Here is a 20611-nt window from a genome sequence, read left to right as displayed (position 1 = left end):
TCGGGTCAAGCGATGAACTGGAGAGTCTCAGAGGGGACTCACGCCCCTTCCAGGCCTACCTTTATAGTCTTGCTGTGGAGTTTTAAACTGCAAATTAGACCTGTCAAAATAAACCCTTTCTTCAAACCTGAGCCTTACTTTAAATATTCAGTCAGCCCTAAGTAGGCCCTATTGTCCATTAGGCAACGTGCATAGTACTTAAAAAAGTTAAAGTTAAAAACGTTGTTTGCACATGTCCTTACAGTAAAAAAGGTTCAACAGCTATTTTCATGGTACTAAGGCTGGCTACTCTATAGGAAAACACTGAATTACATTATTACATCTAATAATGCAAAGTTTGATTTGAAAGCAGCTACAAAAATAACTGTCTGATTCTTTTTAATAGTTCTTCTTCTTCTAGTTTAATGATAACCTCAAATCTTGTATAGCTGTTAAGGAAAAGGGACTTTTAGAAAGTTAGCTTTTCCCTGCCAGAAGTCGATGGAGGCTAAATCTTCATTTTGTTCTCCCACTTCTACCAGCCAGTAATTAACATTTGAATAGATATGAATGAGGTGTGAACTTGTTCCCCGGCAGAGACAAAAAGCCTTTAGTGTGGGGAGGTGTTATTGTGCTCCTGACAGGATGACCTACAAGTTAAAGAACTTGATTAACTTCAAAGAGGCTTACCCCGTCAAAAGCTGATGAGCTAACACCCAGCCCTGCACCCTTCTTTGCTCCCCAGCCAGAGTGGCCCCAATCACAATGGGCCTCTTCTTGACATGATAATGTCAGATCCTGGTACTGTCAAAGCCTGCTTGACCGGTCTCCTGTAATTGTAAATATCACACTTGGGGTGCACTTTAAAGGGTGAGATCTGGATGCCAAAACGAGTGTTGTGTATCCACTGTCTGGTTGCTGATGAACACTGCTTTGTTAAACCAGAATTATGCATTTGAGCTTCATGAGGTACAGGGATAGCCTCAAAATCAATTTTAGTGTTAGATGTGGGGGGACACTAAGAGGTACATGCCCCAGCTCTCAGAGCTCAATTTTAGTGTGATCGAAAACTTTGGCCATCTTGGAAATGCCCAAAGTAGGTACGGTTAGCCCAGGCAACATTTACCCCATTGGCTAGAGCATGCCTAGGGGTCATTCCCACTTACTGGCATCTCCAGGAATCCTCTTCAGGACACTCCTAGAACTGTGGAATATAAGGAGATGTCTGTACCTGCTGTCTGAAACCCGAGAAGAGCCCTGCTCCCCCTGTTGTACCCAGGTCAAAGAAGTGGACTCCAAAGGCCATAAGGTTGACCTCTTGTTAAAGCTACGGGGATGCAGCATGATACAAGAGTCCTTTCCTGAAGCTGCCCAGTGTAGGAAGCTGGCTCTTTATATAGTGGGCCAAAAAGAGGCACACTGTGTAAAGAGTCCAAGCAAACCCCAAAGAAATTACAGAGGCACAAATGACACCCCAAATGCTCTCTTTTATGGTAGTGTGGATGAGCACTTAGGCATATCAGAGGGTCGTGCTAAGCATGTATTGCACATACATAGGCAGCATGTGAGACACAGACTCAATAAAGAAACCAAACACCAATTTATAAAAACTGTTCGTACTTTTATATAAATTTTGCTACCAAGCTCATTGGAATCGGGTTAGTACTTTTTGAGTTATTAATTTTTACAGTTTTCAAAAGATGACAGTGCAATTTTTTGGGGGGTAATGTTTTCCCGTGGAGGGAAAACACGTACTGCATATAGGAACTTGGCAGCGACTTACAGGACAAATATTCTGGAGTTAAAGTAAGTATGGGGCAAGATCCAAGGCGGCACCAACAGGTCACTGCAGGAGGCACTGGAGTGACTGGGTGCAGAGGTGCTTTTCAACGACCGGTACCTTAATGTTATCCTTTGAGAAAGAAACAGACACCCCATACAGGCACGTAGAAATTACTTACAGGACTGTTGTTGAGGTCAGTATGGGGCACGGCCCAAGGCCACACCAACAGTTCATCTTGGGTCCTGGGGGGACAGGGGTTATGGGGCGTCCGGGTGCAGAGATATGGCATTGGGTGTCCCATACACTTCAATGAGGAATGGTCTGGTCACAAAGTTGCTGCAAGCTGGGACTGAAAGTCAGTCAGGGTGTAGCCACAGGGGGACTCAACCCTTGAGGTCATCGGGCAAATGGGGACACCTTTGATGCACTCCTCCTCGGGCTGTGGGGACCGGGTGCAGTGGTGTCTTTTTGGCGTCCGGTCCGGTCCGGTGCGGTACTTACTCGCGGCTGTGGGTGTTCTGCATAAACAGGCTGCAGACACAGTTGGGAAGGCCACAGTGGGCAGGCACAAGATGGGCTTTGTCTCTGCAGGGCTTGGGTCCACGCTGGCACTGTTGGTCCACTTCAGCTCAGGCTAGGTGGCTCGGGTGCAGTGGTGCCGTCCGGCATTGGGTAAGTCAGTCAGGGTGTAGCCACAGGGGGACTCAACCTTTGAGGTCATCGGGCACATGGGGACACCTTTGATGCACTCCTCCTCGGGCTGTGGGGGCCAGGTGCAGTGGTGTCTTTTTGGCGTCAGGTCCGGTGCTGTACTTACTCGCGGCTGTGGGTGTTCTGCATAAACAGGCTGTAGACACAGTTGGGAAGGCCACAGTGGGCAGGCACAAGATGGGCTTCGTCTCTGCAGGGCTTGGGTCCACGCTGGCACTGTTGGTCCACTTCAGCTCAGGCTAGGTGGCTCGGGTGCAGTGGTGCTGTCCTGCATTGGGTTTTCAGTCCCGGTCAGCACAGTTCTCTCTTGGATTTCCTGCTGATGCAGGAAAGCAGCTCCTTTGCTCCAAGGGAGTTCATCTCGGTGTTTGGCGAAGTAATGGCAGCTCTCTTGATTTCTGCAGCGGCATGACAGGTCAGTTGCTCCTCGAGGGTCGGGTGCAGCAGACAGGCTAGCAGGGTTGGCGCCAAGTCAGTCGTGCTCTTCGGTTCTCGGGTCAGCAGTCCTCTTTGTTCACTCCTTCTTTTGTGTCCAGCAGAGATCTAGGGTCCTGGTATCAGGGGGTCCCCTAAGTACTCAATTTAAGGGGCATTAAGGGGAATGAAGGGTAGCAGCCAATAGGCTACTTACCCTCGGGGTCACTACGCCCCTTAGATGACCACTTCTTTTGGGGAGTGGGCATCACCCTGTCCCAGAATTCCTAATTCCACCGCACACAAAATGGCAGAATTCCTGAGGCTGTGTTAATTTCAGGTTCTTCACCCTTGAGGTGTGTCCACTCTGGGAAACACGCCTCCTGCATAGCTAATTTTTACACCTGTCCAGGTGCCAGACGGGCACTAAGGCAGGGGGTCAGCATCTCGCTCTGAGGAAGGCCAGTTCTGCATACCAAAGACAGTGGGCTTCTTTGAAGCTTCCTGCCTTGGAATGCAGATTTGTAGGTCATCCTGTTGGGAGGCATGTGTAAATACCACGCCCCAGAGCAGTCTTTGTTTCAGACCTCCAGAAACCAAAGGCAGTCAGATTCTTGTCTGTTGATGGCAGCCTGGCTAGAACTAGTCAGTGAGCTCACAAGCAGATGGTAGGTTTTCAGGGGGCACCTCTAAGGTGCCCTCTGGGTGCATCACTGGAATCAGTGAGGGTTTATTAATACGAGATGTTTGATACCAAATATCCCTATTTTCAGTGAAGCGATCATGTAGCTAGGGAACTTGTATTGACCACTGTCCAGCATGTGCATTTGGGGAAGGAACACTGGCACTAGGGATGTGGTTTGCAGGAAACCAGTGCACTTCAGTCAAAGGTACGTCAAAAAACAGGCAAAAAGTGTGGCGGGGAAGGCTACTGCAACCAAAACCCAGCTTTCTACCTTCAGCTCATCAGTGGCAGCTGCTTATGTACCGGGTTTGCATGACACCATGTGAGTCTCCCTAAGAGCGACTTAAAGGACTAAATTCAGAAGGTAAGATTTTAACCAGGATGAAACTGGTTAGTGTAAAATTGCACATAGGTCATGCTCTACTGCGGCCATTGGCTATCAATGGAACTTTGTGTTTCTTGGTGCTTTTTCTACTTAAAATTTTTGAAATTCATTTCTCTGGTCCCACTTTTTGAATTTTTGTATTTTTTTTTATTTTTTATAAATGTTACTTATTTTTCTAGTCGTTTTGACATATTTATTGTTTGGCACTTTGAGTTTATTAGTATTTTAGTACAGCATAAATACTTTATACATTGCCCTAGGTTAAGCCTGCCTGCTGTGTGCTACACCTACCAGGTGATCGAGCTCCAGTTAATTTCGGGACTTTGAGGATTCGCACTGACAATAATTTGTATTATTTTTTTTCTCGAGGGTATTTACCCCCTCAAATATTTCTCACGTTTAGGAGAGTCATAATCATGACTCACTTGGGAGTTTAGTGATTTTTTGAATAGATTACAGGAACTAGGTATTGGATTCGTGGAAGGGGAAGTAGAAGGCCTTGTGTGAACATACGAAGGAGCCTGCTGGCAGCCTTGTTGGTGCATCATTCAGTCTGCTGGTGACAAGTAGAAGCAGCTTGCTGGGGGTATTAGGAAACTCTGTGAGACTTACAGAAGTTGATGGAAAAGAAAAGCCCGCCAGGAGATAAGAAGAAACAGGCTTGGACTAGTGGAAAGCTAGAAAGACGAGCAACATGAGCGTGGAGGATGTGAAACAAAGTTAGTTTGTGTTTATAATGTGACGTCATGCTGATGAGCGCGTGTGTGTATCTGTGGAAAGGTTTGATGCCGCCGTGCTGAATGCAACATGGGGGCACAGTAGCCTCCCTTGTTCTGAATGCTGCTTTCTCCTCCAGGAACAGGTTTGTGGTGTGTGCCAGAACTGTGCCATGTCAACTGAACTAGAAAGACTTCTGTCCTGTGAGCGCGATGGACGGGAGCAGTGGGTTAGACCTTTCAACGCCCCGCCGATTTTACACTACATTCTGGCTGTTAATAATTTCCGACCTGTGTAAGTTTGCTCTAAGTTGATACCATATAGATTTCAAGTGTGAAAAGCAAAACCTGGAGGGCCATGTTATATTCAACCTCTCTGAAACTTCTAATTATAATATCTTATGCTTCTGAAGGTAGCCTTGTTAACAAAATCTCAGTAGTGCCTGACTACACCAATTAACAGGTAAAGGAGCTACATTGTTTATCATATACTCCTTTTTAATAGAGACATTTGATTAGAACAGCCTGCAGCAGCATTAAATGATTTCGGTGGTCTTGTCTTTGTCTGTACTGGTACTATTGGTGTTTGTATGCCTCGGCCTGCACGTCTTGGGTGTTTTTGCCTGAGTTTCTCCTTGTGTTTTTATGTGCCACGGCTTTTATCGCGTGTTTTTAGGCGTATGTAATTGGCGAAGGTGCATTTCTCTGTGAACACCCGAGTCTGTTTTTCAGAAAATGCATTTGTATGAGTGTGTCTTTGCACATATTCCCTGAAGCAGTACAGCATTCACACTGATCGGCGCCTTTATGCAAAGGTCATTTGGGAGATCGAAAAGGGACAGCGTGTATTTTGCCCTGGGGAACCCATCCATTAGAGAGAATAAAAACGAGTCTTCGAAGTCCGCAAAATCTTCGCGAGTCATTGCCCTCAATTAGCGAGATTTGTCGAGCGATAGAAATTGCCGTCTCTGCTGTTTGCTCCATTTCCCCCTTTTGTCCGTCACCTGTCCAAGCTGCGGACCCAGGCCTTTCTTGTTTTCGGTGTGCATCGCTGCTCCGCTTGTGCCTGCGGCTGCTGCTCTGGCAAATGGCGCTTCTTCATCTCCGAGCTTGTTCGGATGAAGGAATAGAATGATCGCTGTTGGGGGTCTTCATTTTCAGCTGCGTTTGTATGGATGGATGGATGGATGGACGGACGGGTCTGTTCATTCGTTGATGGGTGAACAGGTAAACATTCGATCCTTCGGATTCCAGAATGGATGTGTAAACTGTTTGGCTTCAGAGATGACTGTTAAGTAACTTTTTGTGTGAGGGTGCAGATCGGGGACAAGTGTCTTTGTGGGCCTGTCTACTTCAAGGGGCTTGGCATATGAGTTGGAGTTCCCTAGTAGAGGTTTCCCTGCACCACAGTTACTATTAGCAGTTATATTAGGCTGGGTTTTCGTGAGTGCTTCGGTTCTTTCAGTAAGCTTTACAATTAACCATTTCATTTCCTGCTGCTCGCGTCGTTAGTAACACGGATCTCTATCTTCTGCAACATTCGGAGGGATAGTAGAAGCTATATCAGCTGCTGCGACATTTATCTGACTATTAGTCTGCTCAGTACTTACAGGAATAAGCTGAGGACAAGGGGTTGGGACGTCCACTGGCTGAGGCACTGGAATAACCTTTCACTCAGCAGTTCAAGGCTTTCATGGACAGCTCATTGATTCTCTCATCTCTGTAGTCCAGTTTTTCAGCATATCACTGGGCTGAGAACGCATTGCTAGGCCTTTGGGATAACGATTTGACCTTCACAGATGAGAGGTAGCCTCACTCTGTGCACCTTTCTGTGACTTTTGACATTGTAGATCATCATATTTTGATTGGCCATCTGTCCACTGTGTTAGGGATTTCATATGAAGCCTCAAAATGGTCTTGTTCTTTTTTTAGACAAGCACCACTAACAGGTCACGTTGAGCCCATTTTTGTCAGACAACGGGAGACCAGTTTGTGGAGTCCTGCAGGGTTTACATTTCTCCAGTACTTAAAAAAAATAATTTGTGACAGCGTTTGGCCTTTTAAGGACTCCTGCATGTACAACTCCACCTGAAGGACAATTTGTTGTATTATACATTTTTGACAACCCCAACCAAGTCTTGCAGAGGAATCTCTGTTGGACAATGTCCGGCAGTGGCTGCCATTCAGTTCTTCACAATTTAATGCAGAGTTAATTATTCTGGGAACCTTGTATACATTTAGAGAGAAGCAAGGTCAGAATCAAACTGTGCTGTGATAAAAAAAAAGATGCTAATGAAAGTACTGAAGATACTTCAGCGAATATTTCACTTAAATAGTGAAAATGCCCAAATATTGATAAAAAAAAGCAATTAATGCATTGTGGTTGTTGCTTGCAGCCCAACAGAACGGTCTTTTACGATTGAAAGACACAGAACCTGATTGCAGCTCCCTCATGCTGACTCCAGACTCTGAAGAGTCATCTTCCGCTGGGCACGATGGCAGCATTTCCTCCCTGGACTCGCCACCTGTTTCCGAAGCCTCCGAGAGCCCTTTGGACATTACCGGGGTGGTGGCCGTTCTTGCACCAAGCGAGGCTGGAGCTACTTTGAGTGAGTCTGGTGCGAGTGCCGTTTCCGCACCAGATAGTGAAAAGGAAGAAAAGAGAAGCAAACAACATCTTTATTGTCAGACATGCAAAGTGACAGTCAACTCGGTGTCGCAGCTTGAGGCCCACAACACCGGTAAGCTATGTTTACATTTTGTTAATGTTTTTTTTTAAAACTATTTGCATTCAGCATTTTAGCACTGCTCATGAGCTCAAGGTTTGCGCCACCCAAAGCCACAATGCTTTTAATAACTCCAAAATCTTCTTTTGATTTGAAGTTGACTTTGTGATACCAGGCAATCTCTTTGTCGGTATATAGTATAGCTGTATTAAGCATATTCAGAATGTGATGAGCAAAAAGTCCTAAGGTAATGGATCCCACCAGAAGCAGGATGTTCTACCCATATACTTCTGGTTCAACTGCCACCAAGAGAAGACCAAGACATTCACACCATCTCCCTATCCACACAGAGTAATGCTAAGTGACTTTGAGAGATATTCCTTGTAGGTTTTTTTTAAGTATATTAATTTTTGGGTAGACAGTAGTTATTAATGGATGGCTGCTCAGCCCAGGTCCTTCTTACTCACTCGAAACCCAGAGAACCCTGGAGCATACACCATTCCATGTCCTCATAGAGAACCCCAACCAGCAGACATTGCTGAATTTCTGACTTCTCTACCTCTTACATCAAGGGAAGTGTGCAGCAAGAATAAATGGTTCCCTCGGTAGAGCTGGTAGCCTGTTCTCCCTTTCACCAACTTTTTTTGGAGGGATCACATATACATTCTGTTGTATGTTTAATTTTAGATTATTTTTTTTAGTTATAAAAATAATCATAATCACAAATAACCTTATAGATACTCCATAGAACGGCGCAGTGCAAGTGATTTGTGGCATAGGTGAATAATGGTACTCATCTAATATTACAAAGGTAATCCACTGTTGACTATTAGTACATTTTTGTTATCACAAAACTCACATATGAAGTATACAGTACAAAAGAACAGTTAGATGACAGACAACAGTACAATACGTTGACGTTTCGACCCTCTGTAATGAATTCACCAGGTGGGGTCTACATAAGAAAATGAACAGTGGTAGCGACTCTATTATGACGAGTCCAAAAAACAAATTCATGCTCATGATTTGTAAGTGCCAATTGGAGAAACTCTGTAAGCCCCTACATCGGCTACACCATCAGGGGATCAATTTAAGCACCTCTATTTTGGCAGCATTACGGGCTCTCCTCTGTCTGCCGATGCATTCAAGGGAATTGTGGTCTGTAATATTTCTAACTCAGTCCTACAAAGGAAACCCCCCATAAAACTACCTGGCGTGCCTATATTCTCCTAGGTAGTGAAGAATTATAACAGGGTTGTTTCATCCTTTCGATCTGTGATTTAGCTTTGGGAAAATGTTTTTGTATGTGCTTGTGTTTTCAGGTGCCAAGCACAAGTCTGTACTGGAGGGCCACAACTCTCTGGTTAAGAGAAACAGAGGGAAGATTCTGACTCGGACTGTGCACAAGTCGAAGCGAATTGGAAACAAGGGCTCCATCAACATACAAAACAAAGCCTTTTGCTGCAAATTGTGTGAGATATTCGTCAACTCTGAGACACAATTGAAACAGGTAGCTCATTTTGACTTCTGTCACTGGTTGGTCCATAATTAACCTTGGCGTATGTCTCAACAACCTTTTCCCATTTGTATGCACATTTATACCTGCTGCTTGGATCTGTGTGAGTGAAGGATGAGTTGGTTCTGTCCTGGTATTACAGTCAGGTCAGTTATATTTTGCGAGTTCAGAAACAAATTATGCACAGATCACCCCTAATCTGTATAATTTGGTGAAGACTGGACATGTTGTTTGGAGTTTAACTGGTCCCCGTACAAGTCGATATACTATTTGCCAAAACATATTTCAAATTAAAAGGGGTTTGGCTTTCGTATATTTAAATGTGTTTGCCAAATTACGCATTTCAGTTATCAATATGAATCCGCTGCCAGTGTTTACTTTAACAATTATCTGAATCATATGAAGATAATGTTACTTAATAAGAACACAAGTAAAAAATGTTTATAGGACAAATGTTTGCTAATGTACTTGATCATGGTCAAGGTGTTAGCATATAAAATATAATTGGGGGATTAACATACATGGTATTAGAGCAGGAGAGTTAAATTGTCATGAACGTGGTAGTGGCAATATATCAGTTTTGTGTTCAGTGGAATAAGAAATGTGATTGTCACTGGAGTGGGGCCTTCTGGACCACTTGCATGAAGTTCCATGGCTGTGTACTTAACTCACCCTTGGCCTGCCTGGATTGTTTTTATTACAAGACACCACTAACGTGTGTGTACATGTTAGGTTGCATGTGTGTGCCTGTGGATGGCAAATGGTGGTCTGTAGGTTTCATTTTGGAAGTCCAGGGCCCGGAGAGGCCAGAGAGGAGAGGGCTGCATCCCCCAGACAGAGGAGATATGTATTGCAGACATTCCTGAGAGCTAGGATGGGGCACACACACTGAAGGCAGAGGAATAGAGCCTCCTCTGCACATAAAAGGGCTCTTTGATTTCAGGAACAGTTACTTGTCAGTGGAGCCTGGGCTCATTGTCAGGGAGATAGTTGGATGATGAAGTTGACACTACCAGAGAATCTTGATAGGAAGGCTTAGTCTATTGAACCTTAATGGGGCATTTTTCAGTGGAGGCTGAGAACCAGGTGTGATCCCTGGTTACTCCATTGGCCTGTGTTGTGGGTCACTTATATCTGGAGCCATTCCTGTTGTGGCAGACTGTCTTTTGGGGTGAGAATCCATCATCCAGGAGCCAAGAACACTTGCCCCGTGCCTGGACCAATAGCCTTCTGCCTGCCTGCCGAGACCACTGTGCTGTGTGAAGAGGGGGAGAAGAGAGCCTGGAGGGAGCGAAGCTCAGTGGGAATCCTGATGAGGGAATCCCGTGGGCAGAGTATGTGTGGTGCCCAGTTCAACCTGGACTTGAGTTGTGAGAGGGACACCAGCTCTTTTATGGAAGTTGGCATCCCCCATCTGGGTTGTCGTGAAGTTGTGTGATTTCATTGGGGCCGTCACCTGTGTCCCGTGACCCCTCAATGCAGGAAGGGGACTGTTGGGACTGCTGCGGCCGTTGCTACTGAGAATTTTGAGGTGGTTACCCGTGCAACTGAGACTGTGTCGTATCGCTAGTGTCTGTGACCCCTGTATGCCTGGTCATGACCACTGCAAATGTTGGGCCGTGGCCTGGAAGATCCAACCTGATTGGGACTGTTGGCCCTACATGTGACACTCATATGCCAGTAGGGGGCACCAGCATAGTTGTGGCTGTCGCTGTGTCAGAAAAGTCCCCATGACCAGTGGTAGGGACTCAGGGAACAGGTCCAGAAGCTCCCTGTTCCCTTACCGGCACAAACCGCAATGAAGAAGGAGCAGCTGCACCCGAAAGTCATCCCCATCTGCAAGTGCCTCAGCACTTTGTCCCCACCGACCATGGGAATGGCGCAGTGTGAGCTGCTCATTGTGGTGTGTGGGAAAGAGAAGCACCCCAGCTCCTTGACTCTTCTGAGGGGTAAGGTGGAAGCAGGGCCATAACCCTGTATAAGACGTGTTCGAGTTTGGTGGTTTACTTCCCAGAGAGCTCACAAATACCAAGGCCAATCCAGACTTTGATATACATCGCTAGTGCAGGCATCAATTGGGGTTACCTCCTAAAATCCACCAAGGTTGCAGCATATATAGTGGAAGAGGGCAGAAGTATAGGAGGACCTGCAGGGGGGAGAACTCGGGGAAGTATTAGAACAAGCTTGCTGAAAGGGGACTGCCTGCATGAGGCATCAGAGCGTGAATGCTGATTTTTTTTTATTATTTTATTTTTTATTTTTACATGTGTTGTTTATTAGATTTTCTCATTATCATACATTCACATATTACAGTGATATAACATTTTAACTTTCCCAACATGCCTATGGGGAGACAGGTATACCATTATGGTACAGTAAGACTTTATACCAGTAGCACTTTAAATAGCAGTTACATAATTAGTTGTGTATACTTAAGCCCTCCACATACCTGAAGGATTACAAAACATTTATTTATATTAATATACTAATAAAACAAAGAACAGAAACGTTGAACAAACATTACAGACAATTGGTTCTAGGTGGTACAGAGCGTGAATACTGATGATGGAACTTGCTATATGAGATAACAGAGTAGAGACTCTTGAATAACGTTACACCAGATTACTTAAAATGACTGATAAAGGAAGATTGTTAGATTTATTTCAACAGTGTCACAATGCCGTAACTTGTGGGTTAGTCTTAAATAAAGGTTTATGCAGTTAGTTTTTAGTAATTGGTATCAGCTTCTCACTTTATTTATTCTTTATTTTTTTGCAGCACATGAACAGTAGGCGGCACAAAGACAGGCTTGCTGGAAAGCCCCCAAAGCCAAAGTACACCCCCTTCAACAAATTGCATAAGAATGCAGCTTTAGCAGTAAGTGAGAATATATCTCAGATTGCAGAGTAGATATTTTGTCGAATGTATTATGTTACTAAGTTTTCAAGAAGCCTGCTTTGTATTTATTTAGGCACTTAACTTCTGCCCACATTTCTGTGCTTCGTTTCACCAGTCTGCCGCCTTCTCTGTTTCAGAAAGCTTTAGATTTTTTTAGTTTATTTGGCATTGGTCTGGTGGCTCTCAATGACATAAATCGTGCAATGTAAACCTCTGCTCATAGTCCCCGTAAGTGCTACTTACATGACCAGTAGGTTCACGCTATGCAAATACCACATGCATACATAGCTCCTCTTAATGTCTGCTGCTGCATTCTGTACTTTCCGCTGTCAGCAAGATAGAGGGTAAAAGGCAGAAGTAAGGCAAAATGTGTCATCCTACTTTGTGCAGTTCCCACCCACAAGTAAGTTTTTCTATGTTTTGTTAATGTGACATATGGGCCCAAGTTAACATTCACTAGTAGTGGGAAACCTACAATTTCTTAAGGAAAATGTTAAATCTGGTGGAAAATTCACAGGTTCAGGTTCCTCCAGCATATAATTCCAACACTGAAGAAAATTTAGTCTGCGCATTTCCTGCTAGGCGTAGCATTTCCTCCCGGTATCAAAATCTTTATTGGTGTTGATGTCCGAAAAATCAACACAGCAGCAAACTGGCAATCCATACCAGATGAAATACAAAATATCAATAGAAAAACAAAAAATGTTTATAAAAAAAAATAGGAATACTATTACAAACGTGTTCATTTCTAGCAGCCTGCAGAAAAATGGAGGCCTACTTTACACATTCATGCTATATTTTAAAAACAAAGACTCCTATATAGAGTTTGGCAGACTGGATACTGTGACACAAACACAACAGAGTACCCTTCCTGCCAAACTGTCAGTCCACTTGGCTCATTTAGAGGTTGGGCGGACCCTGAGATTTCCTTTAACAAAGTCTCTGTTGAATCCGTCAACAGAAAGCTTCCTCTGACATCCCAGCGTCCCATTTAGGGTGGATGATGTAACTCCCAGGGTGTAGGGTCATTCGTTTTTTGCAGATTAGGATAAAAAAAACACTTTTTAAAATTTTCCGGGGTGACCATCAAAACAGATGTTGGCATTCACTAAACATTTTATAGCTTGAAAGGAAAAAGTATAACGTTTCGTTCTTTCAATATACAGAGATAATCACTGGGCTGGCAGTCATCTCTAAATGTGGTGGATCGTAGGCCATCAGGGTGGCAGAGGTAATGTCTCACACCACCCTGATGGATTGTACTCCTTCCACCAACCACTAAACCAGGCCCAGAGAATGTAAAAAAAATACTGCACTGTGTTAAAATCCTGACTACCACTCATGCAAGGGGGGCAGATATGCTGTGCTATGGGAGTGCCCATCTATGCTCCCATATTGGCACTTAATAGAAGACTGTTAAATCCAGGCAACATGATCACTCACTCGTTTGAATTACAGTTCTAGATAGGGTTGCCTGTTATAAATTGTGGCCAATTCCATTTTCCGTACTTTGTTAATTTCAAGGAGTGTTCCCTATCCAGAGCAAAGCTTACACTGGACGCTATGTTTTTCAAGGCTTTCATGAATTGGCTAAGAAACCAGCTCATGGACAAACCACTTCAGTGTATTGTGGGTGCAAGGTTTCTGAGAAAGGAACTGTGTGTTCGATGGCATCTGTCGCTGTAGATACGTATGTTTTGCAATAGCTCGCCATCTGGTGTTGGGCCGGAGTGTTACAAGTTGTTTTTCTTCGAAGAAGTCTTTCGAGTCACGGGACCGAGTGACTCCTCCTTTTGTCTCCATTGCGCATGGGCGTCGACTCCATCTTCGATTGTTTTTTTTCCGCCATCGGGTTCGGACGTGTTCCTGTCGCTCCGAGTTTCGGAACGGAAAATTAGCTAATTTCGGAAGATTTTCGTCGGTATTGTTGCGTTCGGGATCGGCGTACTTAGATTCCACACCGCATCGAAGATCGAAGAGCTCCGGTGCCCTTCGGGGTAGTTTTTCGATCCCCCGTCGGGGCCTGGTCGGCCCGACCGCGTGCTGAAGAACGCCGATGGAACGGACCCCGTTCCGTTTCTGCCCCAAATGCCACAATAAATACCCCTATACAGACCAACACTTGGTCTGTAACCTGTGCCTGTCACCTGAGCACAGTGAAGACACCTGTGAGGCCTGTCGTGCGTTCCGGTCCCGAAAGACACTCCGAGACCGTCGAGCCAGAAGACTTCAGATGGCGTCCGCGCCGACAGCCCACCGAGAGTTCGAGGAGCAGGAAGAGGAAGGTACCTTCTCGATCCAAGAATCGGACTCCGAAGGATTCGACGATACACAAACCGTGAGTAAGACGTCGAAAACCACACAGAGAAACATTTACAAGGCCCAGGGGACGCCACTGCCATCCGGCCATGGCTCCACCCATAAATTCGGTGACCGACCGTCGGCACCGAAAAAGGCCCAAACAGTGCCGAGGTCGTCCGACTGGAGACAAGCCTCGACACCGAGATGCCGGTGTGGACACGGCTCGACGCCGAGACAGCGGCACCGAAGAAGATCGACGCCGAGAGGTTTCGGCCCCGAAAAAGAAAAAAGTCACCTCGGAGCCGAAAAAACACGCAGACAGGGTTTCGATGCCGAAACAAACTGCAAGCGACCCAGCTTCAGGCTCTTATACAGAAGAGCACTCGCTAACCTCCCAAATGCAAAAGCATAGGTTTGAGGAAGAGCTACAAGCAACTGATGTGGACCATACGCAAAAGCGTATCTTCATACAGCAGGGGACAGGAAAAATAAGCACCCTTCCCCCCATTAGGAGAAAGAGAAGGTTGGAGTTCCAGACTGAACAGACACCACAACCAAAAGTGGTGAAAAGAGTTACCCCACCACCCTCTCCTCCGCCCGTGATTAACGTCTCACCAGCACGAACTCCATCACACTCCCCAGCTCACACCACCATAAGCCAGGGTGACCAAGATCAAGACGCATGGGACCTATACGACGCCCCAGTGTCAGATAACAGTCCGGAGGCATACCCTACGAAGCCATCTCCACCAGAAGACAGCACCGCGTATTCTCAAGTGGTGGCTAGAGCAGCACAATTTCACAACGTAAGCCTCCACTCAGAACAGGTCGAGGATGATTTTTTATTCAACACACTCTCCTCCACCCACAGCTCATACCAAAGCCTGCCTATGCTCCCTGGTATGCTCCGGCACGTGAAAGAAATCTTTAAGGAGCCGGTCAAAAGTAGGGCAATCACACCAAGGGTGGAAAAAAAGTATAAGGCGCCTCCTACAGACCCGGTTTTCATCACTACACAGCTGCCACCAGACTCTGTCGTTGTAGGAGCAGCTAGGAAAAGGGCCAACTCTCACACATCTGGAGATGCACCACCCCCAGATAAAGAAAGCCGCAAGTTCGATGCAGCTGGTAAAAGAGTCGCAGCACAAGCTGCAAACCAGTGGCGCATCGCGAACTCCCAGGCACTACTTGCGCGCTATGACAGAGCCCACTGGGACGAGATGCAACATCTCATTGAACATCTGCCCAAGGACTTACAAAATAGGGCAAAACAAGTGGTTGAGGAGGGACAGACCATTTCCAACAACCAGATCCGCTCCTCCATGGACGCTGCAGATACAGCTGCACGGACAATTAATACATCTGTAACTATCAGAAGGCATGCATGGCTCCGAACGTCTGGATTTAAACCAGAGATTCAACAAGCAGTTCTCAATATGCCTTTTAATGAAAAAGAACTGTTCGGTCCAGAAGTGGACACAGCGATTGAGAAACTCAAAAAAGATACGGACACTGCCAAAGCCATGGGCGCACTCTACTCCCCGCAGAGCAGAGGGAATTACAGCACATTCCGTAAAACGCCCTTTCGAGGGGGGTTTCGGGGTCAGAGCACACAAGCCAGCACCTCACAAGCAACACCGTCCAGTTACCAGGGACAGTATAGAGGAGGTTTTCGGGGACAATATAGAGGAGGGCAATTCCCTAGAAATAGAGGAAGATTTCAGAGCCCCAAAACCCCTACTACTAAACAGTGACTCACATGTCACTCACCCCCTCCACACAACACCAGTGGGGGGAAGAATAAGTCATTATTACAAAGCATGGGAGGAAATCACTACAGACACTTGGGTTCTAGCAATTATCCAACATGGTTATTGCATAGAATTTCTACAATTCCCTCCAAACATACCACCAAAAGCACAAAATTTGACAACACACCATTCCAATCTCCTGGAGATAGAAGTGCAGGCACTATTGCAAAAGAATGCAATCGAATTAGTGCCAAACACACAAATAAACACAGGAGTTTACTCACTGTACTTTCTGATACCAAAGAAGGACAAAACGCTGAGACTAATCCTAGACCTCAGAGTAGTGAACACTTTCATCAAATCAGACCACTTTCACATGGTCACACTACAAGAAGTATTGCCATTGCTAAAACTACACGACTACATGGCAACTTTACACCTCAAGGATGCTTATTTCCATATACCAATACACCCATCGCACAGGAAATACCTAAGGTTTGTATTCAAAGGAATACATTACCAATTCAAGGTACTGCCTTTCGGATTAACAACCGCACCAAGAGTCTTTACCAAATGCCTAGCGGTAGTCGCTGCACACATAAGAAGGCAGCAAATACATGTGTTCCCATATCTAGACGACTGGCTAATCAAGGCCCATTCGTTAATACAGTGCTCAAATCACACAAATCATATCATACAAACCCTCTTCAAACTAGGGTTCACCGTCAATTTCACAAAATCCAAAATTCTGCCGCGTAAGGTACAACAATACCTGGGAGCCATAATAGACACATCAAAAGGAGTAGCCACTCCAAGTCCACAAAGAATTCGAAATTTCAACACCATCATACAACGCATGTATCCAACACAAAGGATACACGCAAAGATGGTACTACAACTCCTAGGCATGATGTCTTCATGCATAGCCATTGTCCCAAACGCAAGACTGCACATGAGGCCCTTACAACAGTGCCTAGCATCACAATGGTCACAAGCACAGGGTCACCTTCTAGATCTGGTGTTAATAGACCGCCAAACTTACCTCTCGCTTCTATGGTGGAACAACATAAATTTAAACAAAGGGCGGCCTTTCCAAGACCCAGTGCCACAATACGTAATAACAACAGATGCTTCCATGACAGGGTGGGGAGCACACCTCGATCAACACAGCATACAAGGACAATGGAACGTACATCAAACAAAACTGCATATAAATCACCTAGAACTTCTAGCAGTTTTTCAAGCACTAAAAGCTTTCCAACCAATAATAGTTCACAAATACATTCTCGTCAAAACAGACAACATGACAACAATGTATTATCTAAACAAGCAGGGGGGGACGCACTCCACGCAGTTAAGCCTGCTAGCACAAAAGATTTGGCGTTGGGCAATTCACAACCAAATTCGCCTAATAGCACAATTTATACCAGGGATCCAAAATCAACTCGCAGACAATCTCTCTCGAGATCACCAACAGGTCCACGAATGGGAAATTCACCCCCAAATTCTGAACACTTATTTCAAACTCTGGGGAACACCTCAGATAGACTTGTTTGCGACAAGGGAGAACGCAAAATGCCAAAACTTCGCATCCAGATACCCACACGAACAATCCCAAGGCAATGCCCTATGGATGAACTGGTCAGGGATATTTGCTTACGCTTTTCCTCCTCTCCCTCTCCTTCCTTACCTGGTAAACAAACTCAGTCAAAGCAAACTCAAACTCATATTGATAGCACCAACTTGGGCAAGGCAACCCTGGTACACAACGCTGCTAGACCTATCAGTAGTACCCTGCATCAAATTGCCCAACAGGCCAGATCTGTTGACACAGCACAACCAAAAGATCAGACACCCAGATCCAGCATCGCTGAATCTAGCAATCTGGCTCCTGAAATCCTAGAATTCGGGCACTTACAACTTACCCAAGAATGTATGGAAGTCATAAAACAAGCCAGAAGGCCATCCACCAGGCACTGCTACGCAAGTAAATGGAAGAGGTTTGTTTGCTACTGCCATATTAATCAAATACAACCATTACACACAACTCCAGAACATGTAGTGGGTTACTTGCTTCACTTACAAAAATCTAACCTGGCTTTCTCTTCCATTAAAATACACCTTGCAGCAATATCTGCATACCTGCAGACTACCTATTCAACTTCCCTATATAAGATACCAGTCATTAAAGCATTCATGGAGGGCCTTAGGAGAATTATACCACCAAGAACACCACCTGTTCCTTCATGGAACCTAAATGTTGTCCTAACTAGACTTATGGGTCCACCTTTTGAACCCATGCACTCCTGCGACATACAGTTCCTAACCTGGAAGGTGGCATTTCTCATCGCCATTACTTCCCTAAGAAGAGTAAGCGAGATTCAGGCGTTTACAATACAGGAACCTTTTATACAACTACACAAGAATAAGGTCGTCCTAAGGACCAATCCTAAATTTTTGCCAAAGGTTATTTCACCGTTCCATCTAAATCAAACAGTGGAACTTCCAGTGTTCTTTCCACAGCCAGATACCGTAGCTGAAAGGGCACTACATACATTAGATGTCAAAAGAGCATTGATGTATTACATTGACAGAACAAAAAACATCAGAAAGACTAAACAACTATTTATTGCATTTCAAAAACCTCATGCAGGAAACCCAATATCAAAACAAGGTATAGCCAGATGGATAGTTAAATGCATCCAAATCTGCTACCTTAAAGCTAAACGACAGCTGCCCATTACACCAAGGGCACACTCAACCAGAAAGAAAGGTGCTACCATGGCCTTTCTAGGAAACATCCCAATGCAAGAAATATGTAAGGCAGCCACATGGTCTACGCCTCACACATTCACCAAGCACTACTGTGTAAACGTGTTATCCGCACAACAAGCCACAGTAGGTCAAGCCGTATTAAGAACATTATTTCAGACTACTTCCACTCCTACAGGCTGATCCACCGCTTTTGGGGAGATAACTGCTTACTAGTCTATGCAAAACATGCGTATCTACAGCGACAGATGCCATCGAACTGAAAATGTCACTTACCCAGTGTACATCTGTTCGTGGCATCAGTCGCAGTAGATTCGCATGTGCCCACCCGCCTCCCCGGGAGCCTGTAGCAGTTTGGAAGTTACCTTCAATTATTTATATATGTATCATCTCAACCTTAAATAGGTGCATACTTAGTCACTCCATTGCATGGGCACTATTACTACAATTCAACTCCTACCTCACCCTCTGCGGGGAAAAACAATCGAAGATGGAGTCGACACCCATGCGCAATGGAGACAAAAGGAGGAGTCACTCGGTCCCGTGACTCGAAAGACTTCTTCGAAGAAAAACAACTTGTAACACTCCGGCCCAACACCAGATGGCGAGCTATTGCAAAACATGCGAATCTACTGCGACTGATGCCACGAACAGATGTACACTGGGTAAGTGACATTTTCATTCGCCTTCCTCTAAATATTATAATTTAGATTGAATAGACTTTTTGAAGGTGATTTGCTGCATCACATTTTGCTGGACTCGTTTCAGGGTTCCAGTATGCAGCAGGGAATTATTTGATTTTCTTTTTTTTTTTAATTTAATGAAGATGCTCATGATTTAGAAACTGGTCTACATGCCCTGTATTCTCTGCAATTAAGTAACTAGACTTTGACCCATCTTTGGCCTCTTATCAGCTTTCCACTAGCATCAGTGTAGTTTGCTACATTAGTGACTATTGATTTCTGCCGCATGCACAAAAATGGGCAAAACCCCCCAAATGCCTAAATTACCTTGAGAAAGAGCTAAAATGGTTTGGACAGGGAATGGAGGAGTCAATGATGTGCTGAATAAGTAAATAGAGTCTAATAAATTTTAAAGCAGGACAAGAACAGAGACATCAGAATATTACTTTCCAATATTGGAAACCCTAGGTTATACAAGTGAATGTTAAGCATATACTTTTGAGATTTATTTAATTGATGTTTTATAATCTACCTTTTCTATTACGTTCCTTTCCATATTTTCACATAGAACAATTTTTCATATTCTCTTTCTATACTCTTTTAATATCTGTTAATATGCTTAATTTTTCCACAGGCAAAGTTGGCTTTGCAGAAAGAACTGACGAAAACCTTGGCAGCACGGTTTTTGCAGAACCCTCTTACTACAGCGGCGGTTTGTGGCATGCCTGCTCCACTGACACTTCGTCCAGGGACCACTCTTTTCCAGACCCCTTTCCTTGGACCAGCATTATTCAGAACCCCAACTGGAGCATTGAGGGCTGCCCCCTCTCCCTTTATATTCGCTCCCTACTAGTTTGTATGTTATGTCTTTGAATGGCAGGTGTCATGGAAAATGAGAAGATAAAGTGATGTAAGGACCCATACGTCCAAGTGGAAAAACCAGCATGGCACCAGTGGGGAATTCATCTTCTTGAAAATGAGATCTCTGTTCTCCGGATCACATAATTTGTCTTTATTGATGCTGACCGTCCTAGCCACAAGAGTGAAGAGCTTCCAGCTTAGCCGTATTGCCCGCTGCCAAAGGCTATATTGTTTGTTAAAGGCCCTGAACCTTGTTACTGGCCACCTCTGCAGACAAAGTTCTATACCGAAGGAAAGGGATTTTAACAACCAGTAGAACTCTTGGCAGAAGGGCTGTAAGGCCATAAGAACATTCCACCCACTGAGGGTTGAATTTTCCAAATCAAAAGGGAGAACTTCAAAGACAGACATTGGAATGTTGGAGCAGAAG

At 44.8% G+C, this 20611-nt stretch overlaps 1 protein-coding gene across 2 annotated transcripts in view; it reads left to right on the top strand.

Annotated features, from left to right (window-relative positions):
• The window catches only part of ZNF385C (zinc finger protein 385C), a 598456-nt gene extending 578283 nt beyond the window's left edge, over positions 1 to 20173 (top strand). For both annotated transcript variants that reach the window (XM_069237673.1, XM_069237674.1), the window contains exons 5-8: positions 7070 to 7414; positions 8722 to 8909; positions 11694 to 11792; positions 19955 to 20173. In XM_069237673.1, coding sequence (XP_069093774.1) covers positions 7070 to 7414; positions 8722 to 8909; positions 11694 to 11792; positions 19955 to 20173 — 851 coding nt within the window. The remainder of the gene's footprint in view (positions 1 to 7069; positions 7415 to 8721; positions 8910 to 11693; positions 11793 to 19954) is intronic.
• The last annotated feature ends 438 nt before the right edge of the window (positions 20174 to 20611 follow it).

This window comes from Pleurodeles waltl, chromosome 6, assembly GCF_031143425.1.
Source record: "Pleurodeles waltl isolate 20211129_DDA chromosome 6, aPleWal1.hap1.20221129, whole genome shotgun sequence".
NCBI lineage: Eukaryota > Metazoa > Chordata > Amphibia > Caudata > Salamandridae > Pleurodeles > Pleurodeles waltl.
Note: the sequence above shows the minus strand (reverse complement) of the source record. Positions and strands in the feature narration are given on the sequence as shown.